Source organism: Dromiciops gliroides, chromosome 2, assembly GCF_019393635.1.
Source record: "Dromiciops gliroides isolate mDroGli1 chromosome 2, mDroGli1.pri, whole genome shotgun sequence".
Classification (NCBI taxonomy): Eukaryota; Metazoa; Chordata; class Mammalia; order Microbiotheria; family Microbiotheriidae; genus Dromiciops; species Dromiciops gliroides.
In genome coordinates this window covers 586,381,501-586,396,061 of record NC_057862.1, presented here as the reverse complement: position 1 = coordinate 586,396,061, position 14,561 = coordinate 586,381,501, and the positions used below count along the sequence as shown (strand labels likewise).

At 37.4% G+C, this 14,561-nt stretch overlaps 1 protein-coding gene across 4 annotated transcripts in view; it reads left to right on the top strand.

The window, feature by feature from the left end:
* Positions 1 to 14,561, top strand: part of SANBR (SANT and BTB domain regulator of CSR) — a 62,138-nt gene that overhangs the window by 32,115 nt on the left and 15,462 nt on the right. For all 4 annotated transcript variants that reach the window (XR_006354833.1, XM_043984478.1, XM_043984477.1 and 1 more), the window contains 5 exons: positions 2,302 to 2,462; positions 9,653 to 9,739; positions 9,847 to 9,957; positions 12,014 to 12,137; positions 14,010 to 14,162. Coding sequence is in view for 3 of the 4 variants with exons in the window: in XM_043984478.1 (XP_043840413.1) it covers positions 2,302 to 2,462; positions 9,653 to 9,739; positions 9,847 to 9,957; positions 12,014 to 12,137; positions 14,010 to 14,162 (636 nt within the window). In the remaining variant the exon portion in view is untranslated. The remainder of the gene's footprint in view (positions 1 to 2,301; positions 2,463 to 9,652; positions 9,740 to 9,846; positions 9,958 to 12,013; positions 12,138 to 14,009; positions 14,163 to 14,561) is intronic.

Sequence of the window (14,561 nt, the reverse complement as noted above, 5' to 3'; positions counted from 1 at the left end):
AGCAAAACAATTGTTGTATGTTTGCCCCTCAAACTAATTTTATTTTGACACTTACCTGAAAGGAAGAGTAAAGTGATTAATTTTGAGGTAATATTTAGTGTAAAAATAAGGTTCTTAAAGTGTAATTAGTTTATTTGTTAGCTATTACATCTATTGCAAGGAATAAAGAAATTAATGTCCTAATTTTTAATGGGAATTTTATGTAGGCATACATAAAAAATAATAGATGCTCATCCCTAGGCCTGATGTTATCCAAAAACCATCAGCAAAAATGGTACTATAATGGTACTATAATTTTTTTAATGCTGTGATAAATAGTGCTTTTATATTTCTGTGACATTTTACTTGTCATCATCATACTGCCCCCTAGACTCCTACAGCTCCATTCTGGGCCTTCCTCTCAGTTCCGTTCAAACACTTATGAAGTGCCTATTGTGTGCAAGGCCCCAGGGGGAGAGAGACCTAAGCAAAATAGTTGCGAGCCTCAGAGGGTTTATGTTCTACCAGGGTGTGCAATATGTACATAGATATGTAAATGCGAAGTAATTTCAGAAGAGAGAGAACACCAAGAGCCAAGGGGAAAGCCTTAAATCCCAGGTAAGGCCTGGGCTGTACTTCAAACAATCTAAGGATTCTAAGAGAAGGAGGTGAGGAAGGAAGGCATTCCAGATGCCCAAAGCAAGTCCATCTGCCTTAGAGATCTCATTTGGCCGCTGAGTGAAGAGTGGATTAGAGAGGCAGGGAGATCATGAAGGTGAGAAGTGATGAGGGGGATCTTGGTAGAGAGAAGGAGAAAGGGGCAAGAGATGTTGAGGAGGGAGCCAGGAATGACTAGAAACTAGTTGGATGGGAGGGAGGCAAGAAGACAAACCTGCATCACAGGAAGGAGTCATCCTTGACCTTCCCTTTCCTTCATCCCCCACATCTAAGGAGTTGCCAAGTCTTATTGATTGCAAGTTGACATCTCTTGCATCCACTCTTTTCTCTCCACTCCTTCCCCAACCTCCCTAATTCAGGTCCTCATTACCTCTTACCAGGACTACCGTCGTAGCCTACTAATCATCTCCCTGCTTCAGTGCCAGACCATCCTCTAGACAGCTGCCAAATGGATATTCTTGGTTCCTGCTGGCCTCTGGAATAAAATAATCTTCAACCTAGCATTTTAAAGCCAACCACACGGGGTTGAACACCTCTGCTTTGGCCCTACTGGCCTGTTAGCTCTTCCCTGCTTCCTCCTGGAATGCTCTCCTTTCTCTCCTTTGTCTTTTAGAACCCCACTCTTCCTTCAGAGTCTTACATGGCATGAACTGTTGTGTTTTATTGATTCTCAGCACCCAACATGGTGCTTTGCATATAATAGGCATTTTAATACATTTTTCTTGAATTGAAGCTTAATATCATATAATCTTCATTAATTTCTATTCTAATTCTTTACCTTGGCAGGGACAGGACCCTGGGCTCTTGAGAGTTTTGCCAATAGATCACAAGCCCTAGCAGGCCCTCCCAAGCCAGAATGCCTTTGAAGCATAGTCCCAGTGATAGACTCTATGTTGGGTCCTTTATCTGAAGATCAACTTCAGTTCTGAGAGGTTCATTACATGAAGTTGGCCGTAGTCTATTTAATTTTTTTCCTGGAGTAAATCATGAAACTTAATCATAAAAGGTTTCATAGATGGAGAATGTGTCCACTGATGAAATCACAGATCTTTTATAGTAATTAATAAAAAGATAATATAACTAAAAAAACTGGGTTTTTTAAAACCATAATCATAACCAGTGTTCTCATGACTTAAGTGTAAATTTCAGACTCATTGAAATATGTATGTTTTTCATTTTTCTTTTCTGTTATTAATTCTTAAATTTATTTCACAAATGTCATATGTAGTTTTTTTAATGCAAATTTTGACTCAGTAACTAGTGACACTATCTAAATTATACCACAACGTTGTCTGTAATTGTTTTAAGTTTACATACTTTTTATAACTTGGGGTCTTAAACAGTCACAATAGACCAAGAGCATTATGAAGATAAAGTTCAGCCTAACGGTGTGACTTTTAAGTTATGTGCCATAAGTTGGAAGACTTTTAAGATGTTCAGAAATACTTATGCTTAAGTATTCTGTAAATTTAAAACACTGCCTGCCACATCACCTGTGTAGTTGTATGAATACTAGACCAAATTTAGTGTTATGTACTTGAGTTAATTCCATCATAAACATTTATCATGTTAACTTGTTATACAGAAACACTAGCATTCATTCTATTATTTTCAATATTCATTGTCTTTTTTTCTTCTTTGTAGGTTGAACAGTGTATTCATTATTGCCATAAACACATGAATGCTATAGTATCCACCCCATGCAACATGAATTGTATAAATGCAAACCTCCTTACACGTATAGCTGACCTGTTCACACATAATGAAGTTGATGATGTAAAGGACAAAAAAGATAAGTTTAGGAGGTAAATTTCAAGGCTTAATTTTGAAATCCATCATTTTTCCTTTAAGAAATAAATCAGTTTTATCTTTGAATCTTTTTAGGACCTTGTATGTGAAATATCCTTCTTATAGAACAGATGTTAACTGAATGGTCAATAATTTTAAAACATTTAAATAAATACTTTTAAAAAATATTTTTAAAAACACTACAGTGGTAGACTGTTTTAGAAATTTGTCTAGAAACATTGATTATTAGGGGAAAAAAAACACTCAGAATACTTGGGTTCTAATCCTGACCCAGTAAACTTGAAAGAGTCACTTATTTCTTCTTGTGTCTATTTCTTTCATGTGTCTCACAGAATTATAAAGAAAGAAATAAGCTAGGACATAAAATTAATAGAAAAATACTATGTAAATATAAAATTTTTATCAAGGTAGATAGATAAAGTCCTTCAGATAGAAGGTGGCTGAATCCTAGAAGTGTTCAGTTTTGGGTTTGGTTTGGTTTTGGTTTTCTGTTAAAGTATAACTTATGGCTATATATGTACTTTTAGCTGTATCTTTAGTTTCAGATGGTAAGGATAATTGGCATCTTCCCTTTCTGTCCACTTCCACTTCTAACAACCTGGTTCAGGCCCTTATTACCTCACACTTCTACCATAGCATAAAGCCTGCTTTTTAAAAACTACATAAAGTTGACCATACATAGTCCATTTGTTTGAGATAAAATTTAACCTCATTAGCCTTATCCAAGGCATTCTAAATCTGACCCCAACCGACCTGTCTAGCCTTGTCTTCCATCAGGCTACTGCATAGAAATCCTGTTCTCCAGTCAGATCGGTCTGTTTGACATTCAGCAGGTACTTGACCTTCCTATTTTTTACTTATGCTGTTTTGTATGATTGAAATGCCTTTCCCCACAACCTCTGCCTACTAAATCCAGGTTTCTTCTCTCTCATCAATTTTTTTACCCTGTATCTCTCATAGCCCAGCTACTTCTTCTAGAATTTTCTCAGATCCTTCTAGCTAAGAGTGATCTTTCCCTCCCATGAGTGACCTTCCTATTACACTTACTCTCTGGATCGTTCACATGTCACATACTTTCTTCTTTGTAGATGGTTTGGGGTATTTTTGTTCTTTGAAATCTCTCATACTGGATTCAACAGAATAAGGATTATGTCACATACCTCTTTGTATCACTATTTTTTTGTATATGAATAAACTTTTATTGAATTTTAGACAATTAGAAAGAATAAAGAAATACAAGAGAAGATTCTCTCTACAGAATGACCGATATAGCTTCCTGAAACAACAGCTGACAGTGTCTCCTTTACAATGTCAGAATATTCCATTTACTTAGAGACATTCATTTCATTTGTGTAGATTTTTACAAAGTCAAGAGCAGTCAAATGGAATAAGTAGTACACAAAAGCAAATCCAAATTTCTGAGAGGATGAGGTTTGGAGTCTGGCCTTCTTAAAAATGATCCTGGTGGAGGAAGGAATTTTTTTTCTTCTTTTTGTGCAAGGAAGGCACAACATCATGTCAAATCATGGCCCAGGAAGCCGTCTCCAAAGATGACTATGTTGATCAAAAAGGATGTGTGTGGTAAGGAGGGTGGAAAAGGGTCATGGAAAGGGAGGGAAAGAGACATCCTGGAAGAACTAATTTTAAAATGAATTATGGGTCCAGTAATCTGGATAAGCTACATATTAAGTAATCGTATTCCAGAAGCAGCTGCTTGTGCTTTTAGCAGTCTGGTTTGATTAAGGCTCTACAGTTACCAAACACATTACCTGTGGGCAGGTCTACACAGCACAAAATGATGTGGAGAGGTGGCCTATTTCCCAATGAATCTGGGCTGTGTAGAGACCCAAGCTGGTTCATTCTAGAGAAAAGGAATACTTTTACAGTGGCATGAGATACCTTTGGGTAAACCCCTGTGCAAAATGGCAACCCTAAGCTGTCACAGAGATTGGGCAGGCCTTGCCTACTTTGAGCAGGAGCATATCACAAAGTGGGAAAACATCCCAACTAGCCTATCTTCCCATTTGTCTCTGCCTTTTCTCTTTGCCAAAAATATATATTTATTTCTTTAAAAAACAAATTAATTTCATACTCCCCCTTCCACCCATCTAGTAACAAGTATCTGTCACATGAGACAATGCAAAAGATATTGTGTGCTGCCCTCCTAGTGTGATAACAAGGGAGACCCACAGACAGCCCTCTACAGAGAAAGTGCCCTATAATGCTACATCCCCAGAAGGTCACCTTCCCTGAACTGTATGAACCAAAAAATAAAACAGAAAACAGCTCTTGGGTGATGAAAATGTTACCTAACTCACTAAGCATAAACACTAATTCTCAAACCTCTACTTCTCTTGCTCAGCCTCACACCCTCGTATCCCAAAATAGTCCTCTCTCCAAAATATTTTCTTCCCCAGGGAATAACGAATAAACAAACAGCGGTGGTAGCCATGAGCATAAAACCAATCCTAGAAAGAAAAAGCGGTCATCGATATATAACTACTGGCGAAATGGTCTAAATATGAGATGGTTCAAGAAAAAAAGATAAGTAAATAGGAAGGGAAACCTTGATGCAGCTGCCTTTTTTTCTCCCCACTTCACACTAAGAGATGTTCTCTGTGTGCTTTTGTCACTGAGACCTTGAAGGGGGAGGGGGAAGGTCCAATATTAACCATTTCTGCCCCACCCCCTTCCCATAGAGGATGGTTAGAACATCATTACTCTAAAGGAACCTCTCTTCTGAAGTGGTTTTCATACTTCAAATACCACCTGGTACTTTAGTCTTTTTTTTAAAAAGGGGAAAACAAGGTAAGTTAGGCATAGATTAGAGAATAAGCCCATCTGGACTGGATGTATCACTATTTTGAATCACTTTTTTTAAAAAAATTATTTTATTATTTTCCAGTTATGTATTACATATAAGGATAGTTTTCAACATTTGTTTACACTGAATTTTTAGTTCCAAATTTTTCTTTTTTCCCCTCTCCCTGCCTTCCCTCCTTCCCAAGACAGAAAGCAGTCTGATATAGGTTGTATATGTATAGTCACATAAAACATATTTCTACATTAGTCATCTTGTGAAAGAAGAATCAGAACACAAAGGAAAAACCTCAAACCAGAAGGAAAATTTTAAAACAGTCTAAAAGTAGAAAAGTAGAAACAGTATGATTCAATCTGCATTCATAATTCACAGTTCTTTTTTCTGGATGTTGAGAATATTTTCTATCACAAGTTCTTTGAAACTGTTTTGTATCATTGCACTGCTGAGAAGAGCCAAGTCTATCCCCATTGTTCATCACACAATGTTGCTGTTACTGTGTACAATGTTCTCCTGGTTCTGGTCCTCTCAGTCAGCATCAGTTCATGTAAGTCCTTCCAGGTTTCTCTGAACTCCTCCTGCTCAATTTTGAATCCCTTTTAACAGTTCTTTTCTTGTAATTATGGAAAGAGAGCTAGCCTCAGAGTCAGAAAGAAATAGAAAGTACTTCCCCTGACACATATTAACTAGATAGGAAGGCACTTAGCCTCATAATGCCTCCAGCAGATCATTTCTTCATTTTCACCCTGGGCATGTTGGCCCTATGTATCTTCCCTCAGCTTCTCTGCTTGAGGACTGTAATCAGTTTATCACTACCATTGCTCTGGAAAGGATGGCTTAATGGATTTCTATATTGTCTGTTTTAGCATCTTTGTGACTTCCCAAACCATAACTTCATTCTCTCATCACCACCCCCTTTTAGAATGTAAGCTCCTTGTAGTCAGAGACTGCCTTGCCTTTGCATTATAATACCCATTATTTAACACAGAGTAACCACTTATTAAATACTTTTCATTCTAAAACTATGTTACCCCAAAATTGCTGTTCTTCACTAGTAAAAGGAGTTTCTTTCCATACTAGGGCTTTCCTACACCCACTGAAATTGCTCTCTCCAAGGTAATCAGTGATCTCTTAATCACCAATCTGGCAACTACCAAAGTGATGTTCTTAAAGCATAGGTCTGACCATGTCACTCTCCTGCTCAAGGAATCTCTTAGGGTAAAATAAAGAATTTCTTCCTTTGGGTTTTAAAGCTCTTTAGTCTGGCTTCAGCCTGACCAAGCTTATGTACTTCATGCCATACTGATGTGCTTTATGTCCCTCATTCACAAGATCTGATCTCCCCCCACAACCCCTGCCTGTAATGAGTTCCCTGCCTACCTCAGCTTTATAGTATCCCTTGCTTCCTTCAAAACTCAAATGCCACCTGCCGCAGGAAGGCTATATTTAATGCCTCCCACCCCCCAAAAGCTTATCTATATTTTATATGTACGTGTGTGTGGACATGTTTCGATATAAACTCTTGGAAGGCAGGGACTTTGCTTTTTGTCACATAGTCTCAGAACTTCAGAATTGGATAGTGCCTTAGTGGCCCCAGAAAAAGAGTCTGTGCTGTAATACATGTTGTGGCTGTTATCTCCCTGTCTAGAATAATCCTCAAGGGCAGGGACTGCTCCATTTTTGTGTAGTGTGTGTAATAAGCACGTAATAGGTGTTTATTAATTGATTAACATGGGTCTAGTCTCTGCTTACAGATCTTCAGAAAGAGGGAAACCCACTAGTGATGGTAATAATAATAGCTAACATTTATATAGCTTTAATATTTGCAAAGCACTTTACATATATTATTTCTTTTGTTCTCTCTCCAGCCTTTGACACTATTGATCACCCTCTTCACCTAGGGCAGCTAGGTGACACAGTAGATAGAGCACTGGGCCTAGAGTTAGGAAGACCTGAGTTCGAATTCGGCCGTAGACACTTATTATTGTGTGACTGTGGGCAGGTCACTTAACCCTATTTGCCCCGGTTTCCTCATCTGTCAAATGAGCTGGAGAAGGAAATGGCAAACCGCTCCAGTATCTTTGCCAAGAAAACCCCAAATGGAGTTATGAAGATTTGGACATGACTGAAAGGACTCAATAACAACAACAAAATCTTACTCTTTTCTCTCTAGGTTTCCTTGACATTATTCTATCCTGCTTCTTCCCCTACCTGTGTATCCTCTCCTCAGCCTCCTTGACTGCATCTTTATCCAGGTCGTGTTCCTTAACCATGAGTATATGCCAGGGCTTTGTCCTGGGTCCCCTTTGCTCTCCATTCTTTTTTACTTGTTGATCTCAACACCCCTATGATTATTCTCAAACCTGTTTTTCTAGCCCTTACTTATTTCCTCAACCCCAGACTCTTCTCCCATTGCCTGTTGGACATCTAGAACTGGACGTCTGGTAGATAGCTTTAACTCAACAAGTTCAGAATTGAACCACCATCCCCCCAGTTACTCGGGCTTGAAACCAAGCTGTGCTCCTCCACTTCTCACTCTCAGCCCCCATATCCAATCTTATGTCAAGGTCTGTTGGTTTTTACCTTTGTAATATCGCTGGAATGACCCCCTTCTTTCCTCTGATACTGCCATTGTCCAGTAGTAGGCTCTCATCACCTCACACCTGGACCATTATAAAACTGGGTTGGTCTCCCTGCCTCAAGTCTCTCCTTACTCCAGTCCATGCTCCACTCACCCACCAAAGTGATCTTCCCAAAGCACAGACCTGACCATGTCACCTCCATTCTCAATAAGCACCAGTGACTTCCTGTCACCTCTAGAATCAAATAGAAAAATTCTGCTTGGCATTCAGAGCTCTTCAACACACAAACACACACACACACACACACACACACACGTGTACTCTGTGATCCAGTAACACTGGCCTCCTTGCTGTTCCTAGAAGAAGACATTCCATCTCCAGATTATTGAATTTTCACTTGCTGTCTCCTATGCCTGGAATACCCTCTTCCTCATTTCCACCTTTTGGCTTCCCAGGCTCCCTCTAAGTCCTCAGCTAAAATTCCACCTTCTATGAGAAGTCTTTCCATATCTTCCTTTAACGCTAATGTCTTTCCTCTGTTGATTATCTACAATTTATCCTCTATGTAGCTTGCTTATACATAATCATTTTCATGCTGTCTACCCCATTAAACTGAGTTCCTCTTTCTTTGTACCCCAGTGCGTATCACAGTGCCTGACACATAGTAGGCACTTAATTCTTCTGGACTGGCTTGAAATATTACATAGCAGACATTTGACTGGGTTAGAAATAAACATCTCATAGCCAGTATAAGTCCTTGCACAATGCTTCCTATTCTTCATATTGATTTTGATTTATAGGGTTGCTATTTAACTACTTGTCAGTATTCATATCTCCCCTAAGCATCTCCTGAATAAAATCTTTAGTATTGGTAACAGCTACACTCAGTTCCTTAATAAATATAAAGGTACACCTAACTCTCCTTTCTTTGTCTAAACAATACTGACCTCTTCTCTGTGTCACCTCTTTGATTTTCTTATCAGTTGACTTTTGTCAATTGGTTCAACTTAGCAATTGTTTGTTGACTCTAGATCTTGCACCAGTACCTAGCACATGTTAGGTCCTTGATAAATGCTTGCTGAACTGAAATCACAGGCCCAAGCAGATAAAAACCCATCTACTTAGGACAGATTTCTCTTAGAAGAGTGTAGTGAGTTCTTTAATCTAAAATTTCTACTTTGTTTTCCCTCTTGCTCTGATTGTTAGAGCCATTCCAATAAAAGGGGATCAGAGCAGCCAGAACATATTTCAGTGTCACTGAAGAGATTATTCATTAATGAAGCAAATATTAGGACCTATGAAATCATCACAGTGATTTTAACCTCCAAGACAATACGTACAACATTTTGGTTTCTTCATTAAAAGAGAACAGTAGGGGCAGCTAGGTGGTGCAGAGGATGGAGAACTGGCCCTGGAGTCAGGAGTACCTGAGTTCAAATCCGGCCTCAGACACTTAACACTTACTAGCTGTGTGACCCTGGGCAAGTCACTTAACCCCAATTGCCTCACTAAAAAAAAACAAAAAAAAAGAGAACAGTAGGGAAGAAGTTTAAGTCTTAGGTGATTTTCTGACAAAGTCAGACTTTTGATTAAATCTTTGCAGTAATTATAGAATTACAGAACAAAATTATAGAATTTTAACCCATCAAGTAGAGATAAGCCAAGAATTTAGCCCAATTTCTTTGCTCCCTTTACAGTTAAATGAATTTTTTTCATAGTACTAACAGGTAATATTTGTGTCAAAATCAAATATATAGTTGAAGACAGATATATTTGTCATTAACAGTAAACTTTTTTGTAAGAAGATTGAAAGACTTTTTGATCCAGATTACCAAAACCCAGATTCTCGGAATAGTGCAGCAACATTGTACAGGTAAAACAATTCTTCAGCATTTATTATACGACAGACATTTTTCACTGAACTATATATTCCTAATTGTAACTTGGAATGTTTCTGTTTTGTTTTCAAATTATTTTTAGATGCTGTTTGTGTAAGAAACTTCTGACTAAAGAAACAGAAACAAGAATTCCTTGCGTTCCAGGAAAAATCAACATAAATCAACATGGAAACATTGTTTATATTCACATAAGGTGTGGTGAAAATAAAATGCTAAACTTCTTCGATGTAAACTTTTCATGTGTTTACGGAAATATTTCCATATCTATGAGTGGAGAGAAGGGGATAGAAATAGGATAGAGAGAGCTAAGGCTACTGGGGAGGTAGACTAGACAAGACAGGGTAACCAACTAGATAGGAAAGGTTTGGGAGAATAAAGAGTCAAGAATTACTTGGAGGCTCTGAACCTGGATGAAATATTATTCCAAATAACAGATCATTTTCAGTAATGAATCTTTGAGGTTTATTATTATATGTCAATAGTTACGGGTAATATTATTTTTCAGTTTGGTTTACATCAAAGAAGTAGAACAGTGTACAGATTATATTCAGTGTTGCTCAAGTTTCACCCTTAACCTTAAGGACTCTTTGCGTTCTTGTTCTTTGATAAAGAGCTTTCAAGGTGAAGTATTATGCTAATCCACACTGTACATGTATAGAGTATAATGAATTTGTTCAGAGCTTGGGTTTTTTTTTAAGTATCAAAAAACAAGAAATTGCCAGGAAACTGCTCTGAATAAAAATGGTAAAAAAGTAAGTACTTTTATGACTCCATCATGGAAAATTTCCACTATGAAGTACTATCAATATTCACAGATTTCTTATTAGATGTACTTATTAGGAGTACAGCAATGAATCAGGTTTCAGGAGAAAGAATTCTGAGTTTGCTCTGTTAAAACACACATACAGTCATGCCAATAAAACACCAGCCCAACCCATAGATTCTCAGATTACTAAATGCCATTGATAATTTTACTCATAACAGAGCTTGGATATACTATTTGAATTTAAGACCAATTGATGACTGACTGATCTCCATCACAATCTTTTTTTTTTTTTTGAAGACAATCCATCTTGCCTAGGTTGGAAGCACAAGGGTTACTAATGGGCCTATACCACTATTGATCATAATAGGAGCTTCTGTCTGCTCATTTTCAACCTGGGAGGGTCCTCCTTAGACAGCATATAGTTTTACCTGCTAGTTCCTGCCCCGCCGCCCACAACCTGTGACTGTGTGTTTACTGTGTTTGTGTGAGTGTGTGTTTTAATAGCCTTATACATTTACTTTTTAATTTTATCTAATAGGCTATAAACTCTCTAAAAGCAGGAACTTTTTTTTACTTTGTACCCCAGGACCTAGAATAGTGCTTGCCATATAATAGGAATTTAATAAATGTTGTTTGGTTACAATGATAAAATGTTTGGAATTACCAACAATGCTTATCACATTATTATAACATATGCACTTATAATTTGTTTCCCTAGCATTCCACTTAATTCAAGTAATAGTTGATGACAAGAGAATATATGTAAAACAAATGCTATACACATTTCAGCTCTTATGATGATTACAAAAATAATTTGAGTACAACAAAATAGGCACTATCCAAGGTTTATTGTAACTGGATTTGACCTGCAGGATCTTTTAAGAAACATGGAGAAGGGGCAGCTAGATGGAGCAGTGGATAGAGCACCGGCCCTGGATTCAGGAGTACCTGAGTTCAAATCCAGCCTCAGACACTTAACACTTACTAGCTGTGTGACCCTGGGCAAGTCACTTAACCCCAATTGCCCCACCAAAAAAAAAAAAGAAAAACATGGAGAACAAATTCTAATAATGATAAGGGACATAGAACTCCTTAAAGTTTGTAAAGTGCTTTACATATGTTATCTCATCTGAGTTTCACAACTCCATGAGGTCAGTACTAGAGGTATTATTCCTATTTTACCCAGGAGGAAAATGAGGCTCCAGGAGGTTAAATGACTTCCCTATGGTCATTGTATGTGACTTTCACTGTAAATGTCACAAGGATGTGAACTCAGGTCTTACTAACTCTCAGTCCCACCCTCTAGCCACCATACCAAAGTCCCTCAAATATAGTTTTCATTCATCTTCCATATAATTCATGTCAAACTGATCATTTAAGAAACTTTGTTGGGAATAGAAGCCTTAAACTTTTTTTAAGTCTAAAATAAGCAAATCGCTTATGTTGCTTTTCATTAAAATAAGATTACTTATCCTCTCCTCAGAGATAAAACTTGGGAAGTTCATGAATATTTGGTTAGTCTTTTTGAGGAATTAAAGTCTTGGAGAGATGTGTACTGGCGATTATGGGGGACCGTCAATTGGCTGACGTGTTCTAGATGTCACCAAGTAAGTACTCTTGTCTTCTGTATTTCCTGTTCAGTGTCTTCATGAAAGAATCAAAATCTTATGGTCAAATGTCATGTGTTGTTTCCACATGACAGTTTCAAATGTCAGATCAATAATTTTTTTCTCCGTGAAAACATAAGGCTTTCACTTATATTCTATAGTAGACCACATTTGTATAGTCATACAGTGTTAGTTGAGAGAATAAAAGATCTTCCTATGCTTATTGGGGTTTTTTATTTAATTTATTTTTTTTTGTTACATTTTCATTTCCACATTGTCTCCCTTCCTTCCTCCCCATCCCACACCAGAGAAGGCCACCATTTGACACAGATGTATGGAAAACCATACCATGCATACTTCTTTTTATCAGTTCTTTCTCTGGAAGTAGATAGCATCTTCCTTTTATGGGTCCTTTATAGTTGATCTGACTATTTATAGTACTCAGAATAACTTGGTTGTTCACAATTATTCTTTGAACAATATTGCTGTTGCTGTATACAGTGTTCTCTTGGTTCTGATCATTTCAATTTTCATTATTTCACCCAAGTCTTCCCATGTTTTTCTAAAATCAACCAGCTCATCATTTCTTACAGCACAGTTCAACACTGACAAACTATTCCTAGCAGTATTCTTGGCTGGAGATGGGGTGGGGTGAGGGGGATAAGGAGTTTATATTGGGGGATGGCTGAACAAATTGATAAATAAATAGAATAGAATTATTCTCTTGTAAGAAAACTAAATGAAGAATTTTAGGGAAATTTTAGAAACCTGATAGGAACTGATTCAGAACAAAATAAGCAGAACCAAGAATACAACATATATAGTAACTACAGTAATATAAAGAAAAATGGCATTTTAAAACTTCAGAACTCAGATCAATGCAAGTAGTGATAATAAAACAGACTTTCTTTTAATGATGAGATAGATGGAAGTTAATAGGTGAGGAATGAGAGGTGTATGCTATCAGATTTGGTCCATCTCTTTGTTCTTTGTGTAACTATTATAAGAGAGTATTCTTGGTGGGAGAGAGGAGAGTGGTGATGTATAGGAAATAGCAGCAATGCTTTAAAAAAAACATCTATGAAACAAGAGAACTGTGAGCCTCCCTTCCACTTAGTTAGAATTTTTTATCTTCCGGTTTTATTTACCACAAGAATATAAAGATGAATGTGCTTTAGGCCTTGTAATAGCATGTTGATTCATTGTTCATTAAAGACCTCTCATTTAAGGAAACAGCATTTAATGTTTATAGACAGTGTAAAGGCTGCCGTTCTTAGCACCCTTTTTTCTGCTACTTCCCCACCATGACTGCAGAAGTGGAAGTGAGGAACAAGACTGAAGAATATCATTCCTCTTTTTGTTGTTAAGTCAAAGAAAACTTAAAACAAAATATAGATACCAGCAGTAGATACCAGCCAAAACCAGTCCTTCCTGGTAGTTTCCCCTCATCCAGTTAGAGTTCTCTATTCCTCTACAAGAAGGATCTTCAGCAATTAAGCCTCTATAAGCTGAAGGAAGAAATAAGTGGAATAGTTTAGTATAGAAACCAGAAAATCCTAGCATAGTCGTGGATCCAATAAAAAAGAATGAAAGAAACAGCCTTTCATTTCTTCTGTCAAATGATGGGTTGGACTTTTGATACTTCCCACTGGTCTGATATTGGGAAAGTCCCAGCTTCTCTATGTTGTTTCTCTCATCTGTAAAGTGATTTTAATTCGATGGCCTCTGCAAGATGATCCTGTAACCTCCAAATCTAGGATAATTCTATGGAATTTTACGTGGTTTCAATGATTATATATTGAAGATAATGTGAATCACTCTTACTTTGAAAGAAATTTGATAAATTTTGGGTGTATCTCCTTTGTTCTTCAGGCTTTTCTCTGCACCGAGTATTCCCATTGTCAGTATCACTCAGAGCCAGTGATTTATCCTGGTGTATCAAATCCGTCAAGTTGTTCTGGTACTGGAATATATCCTTGCTGTAACCAGAAGGTGCTTCGGTTTGATCCTACCCAGATTGCAAAGGTAACTTTTCAGTGTGGCTTTTCTTTCCTTAGGGAAACTTGAAAACTCACTAGTTCTAAGGGAAAAAAATTAGTCATAAATTTGAGGACGCTGGGCCAAATAAACTCAAACTTCTGTTCAGATTCATCATGTTTGATTTTTATTGATAAAATTAACTGATTCATAAGAAATTTGATTTGTGAAGTTGTAAAGGTTACCTACTTTACTAGGAAATTTTTCATTCAGGGTTTTTTATATTTAAAGATTTCTTTCTTTCTTTTTTTTGGTGAGGCAATTGGGGTTAAGTGACTTGCCCAGGGTCACACAGCTATTAAGTATTAAGTGTATGAGGCCATATTTGAACTCAGGTCCTCCTGACTCCAGGGCCGGTGCTCTAGCCACTGCTTCACCTAGCTGCCC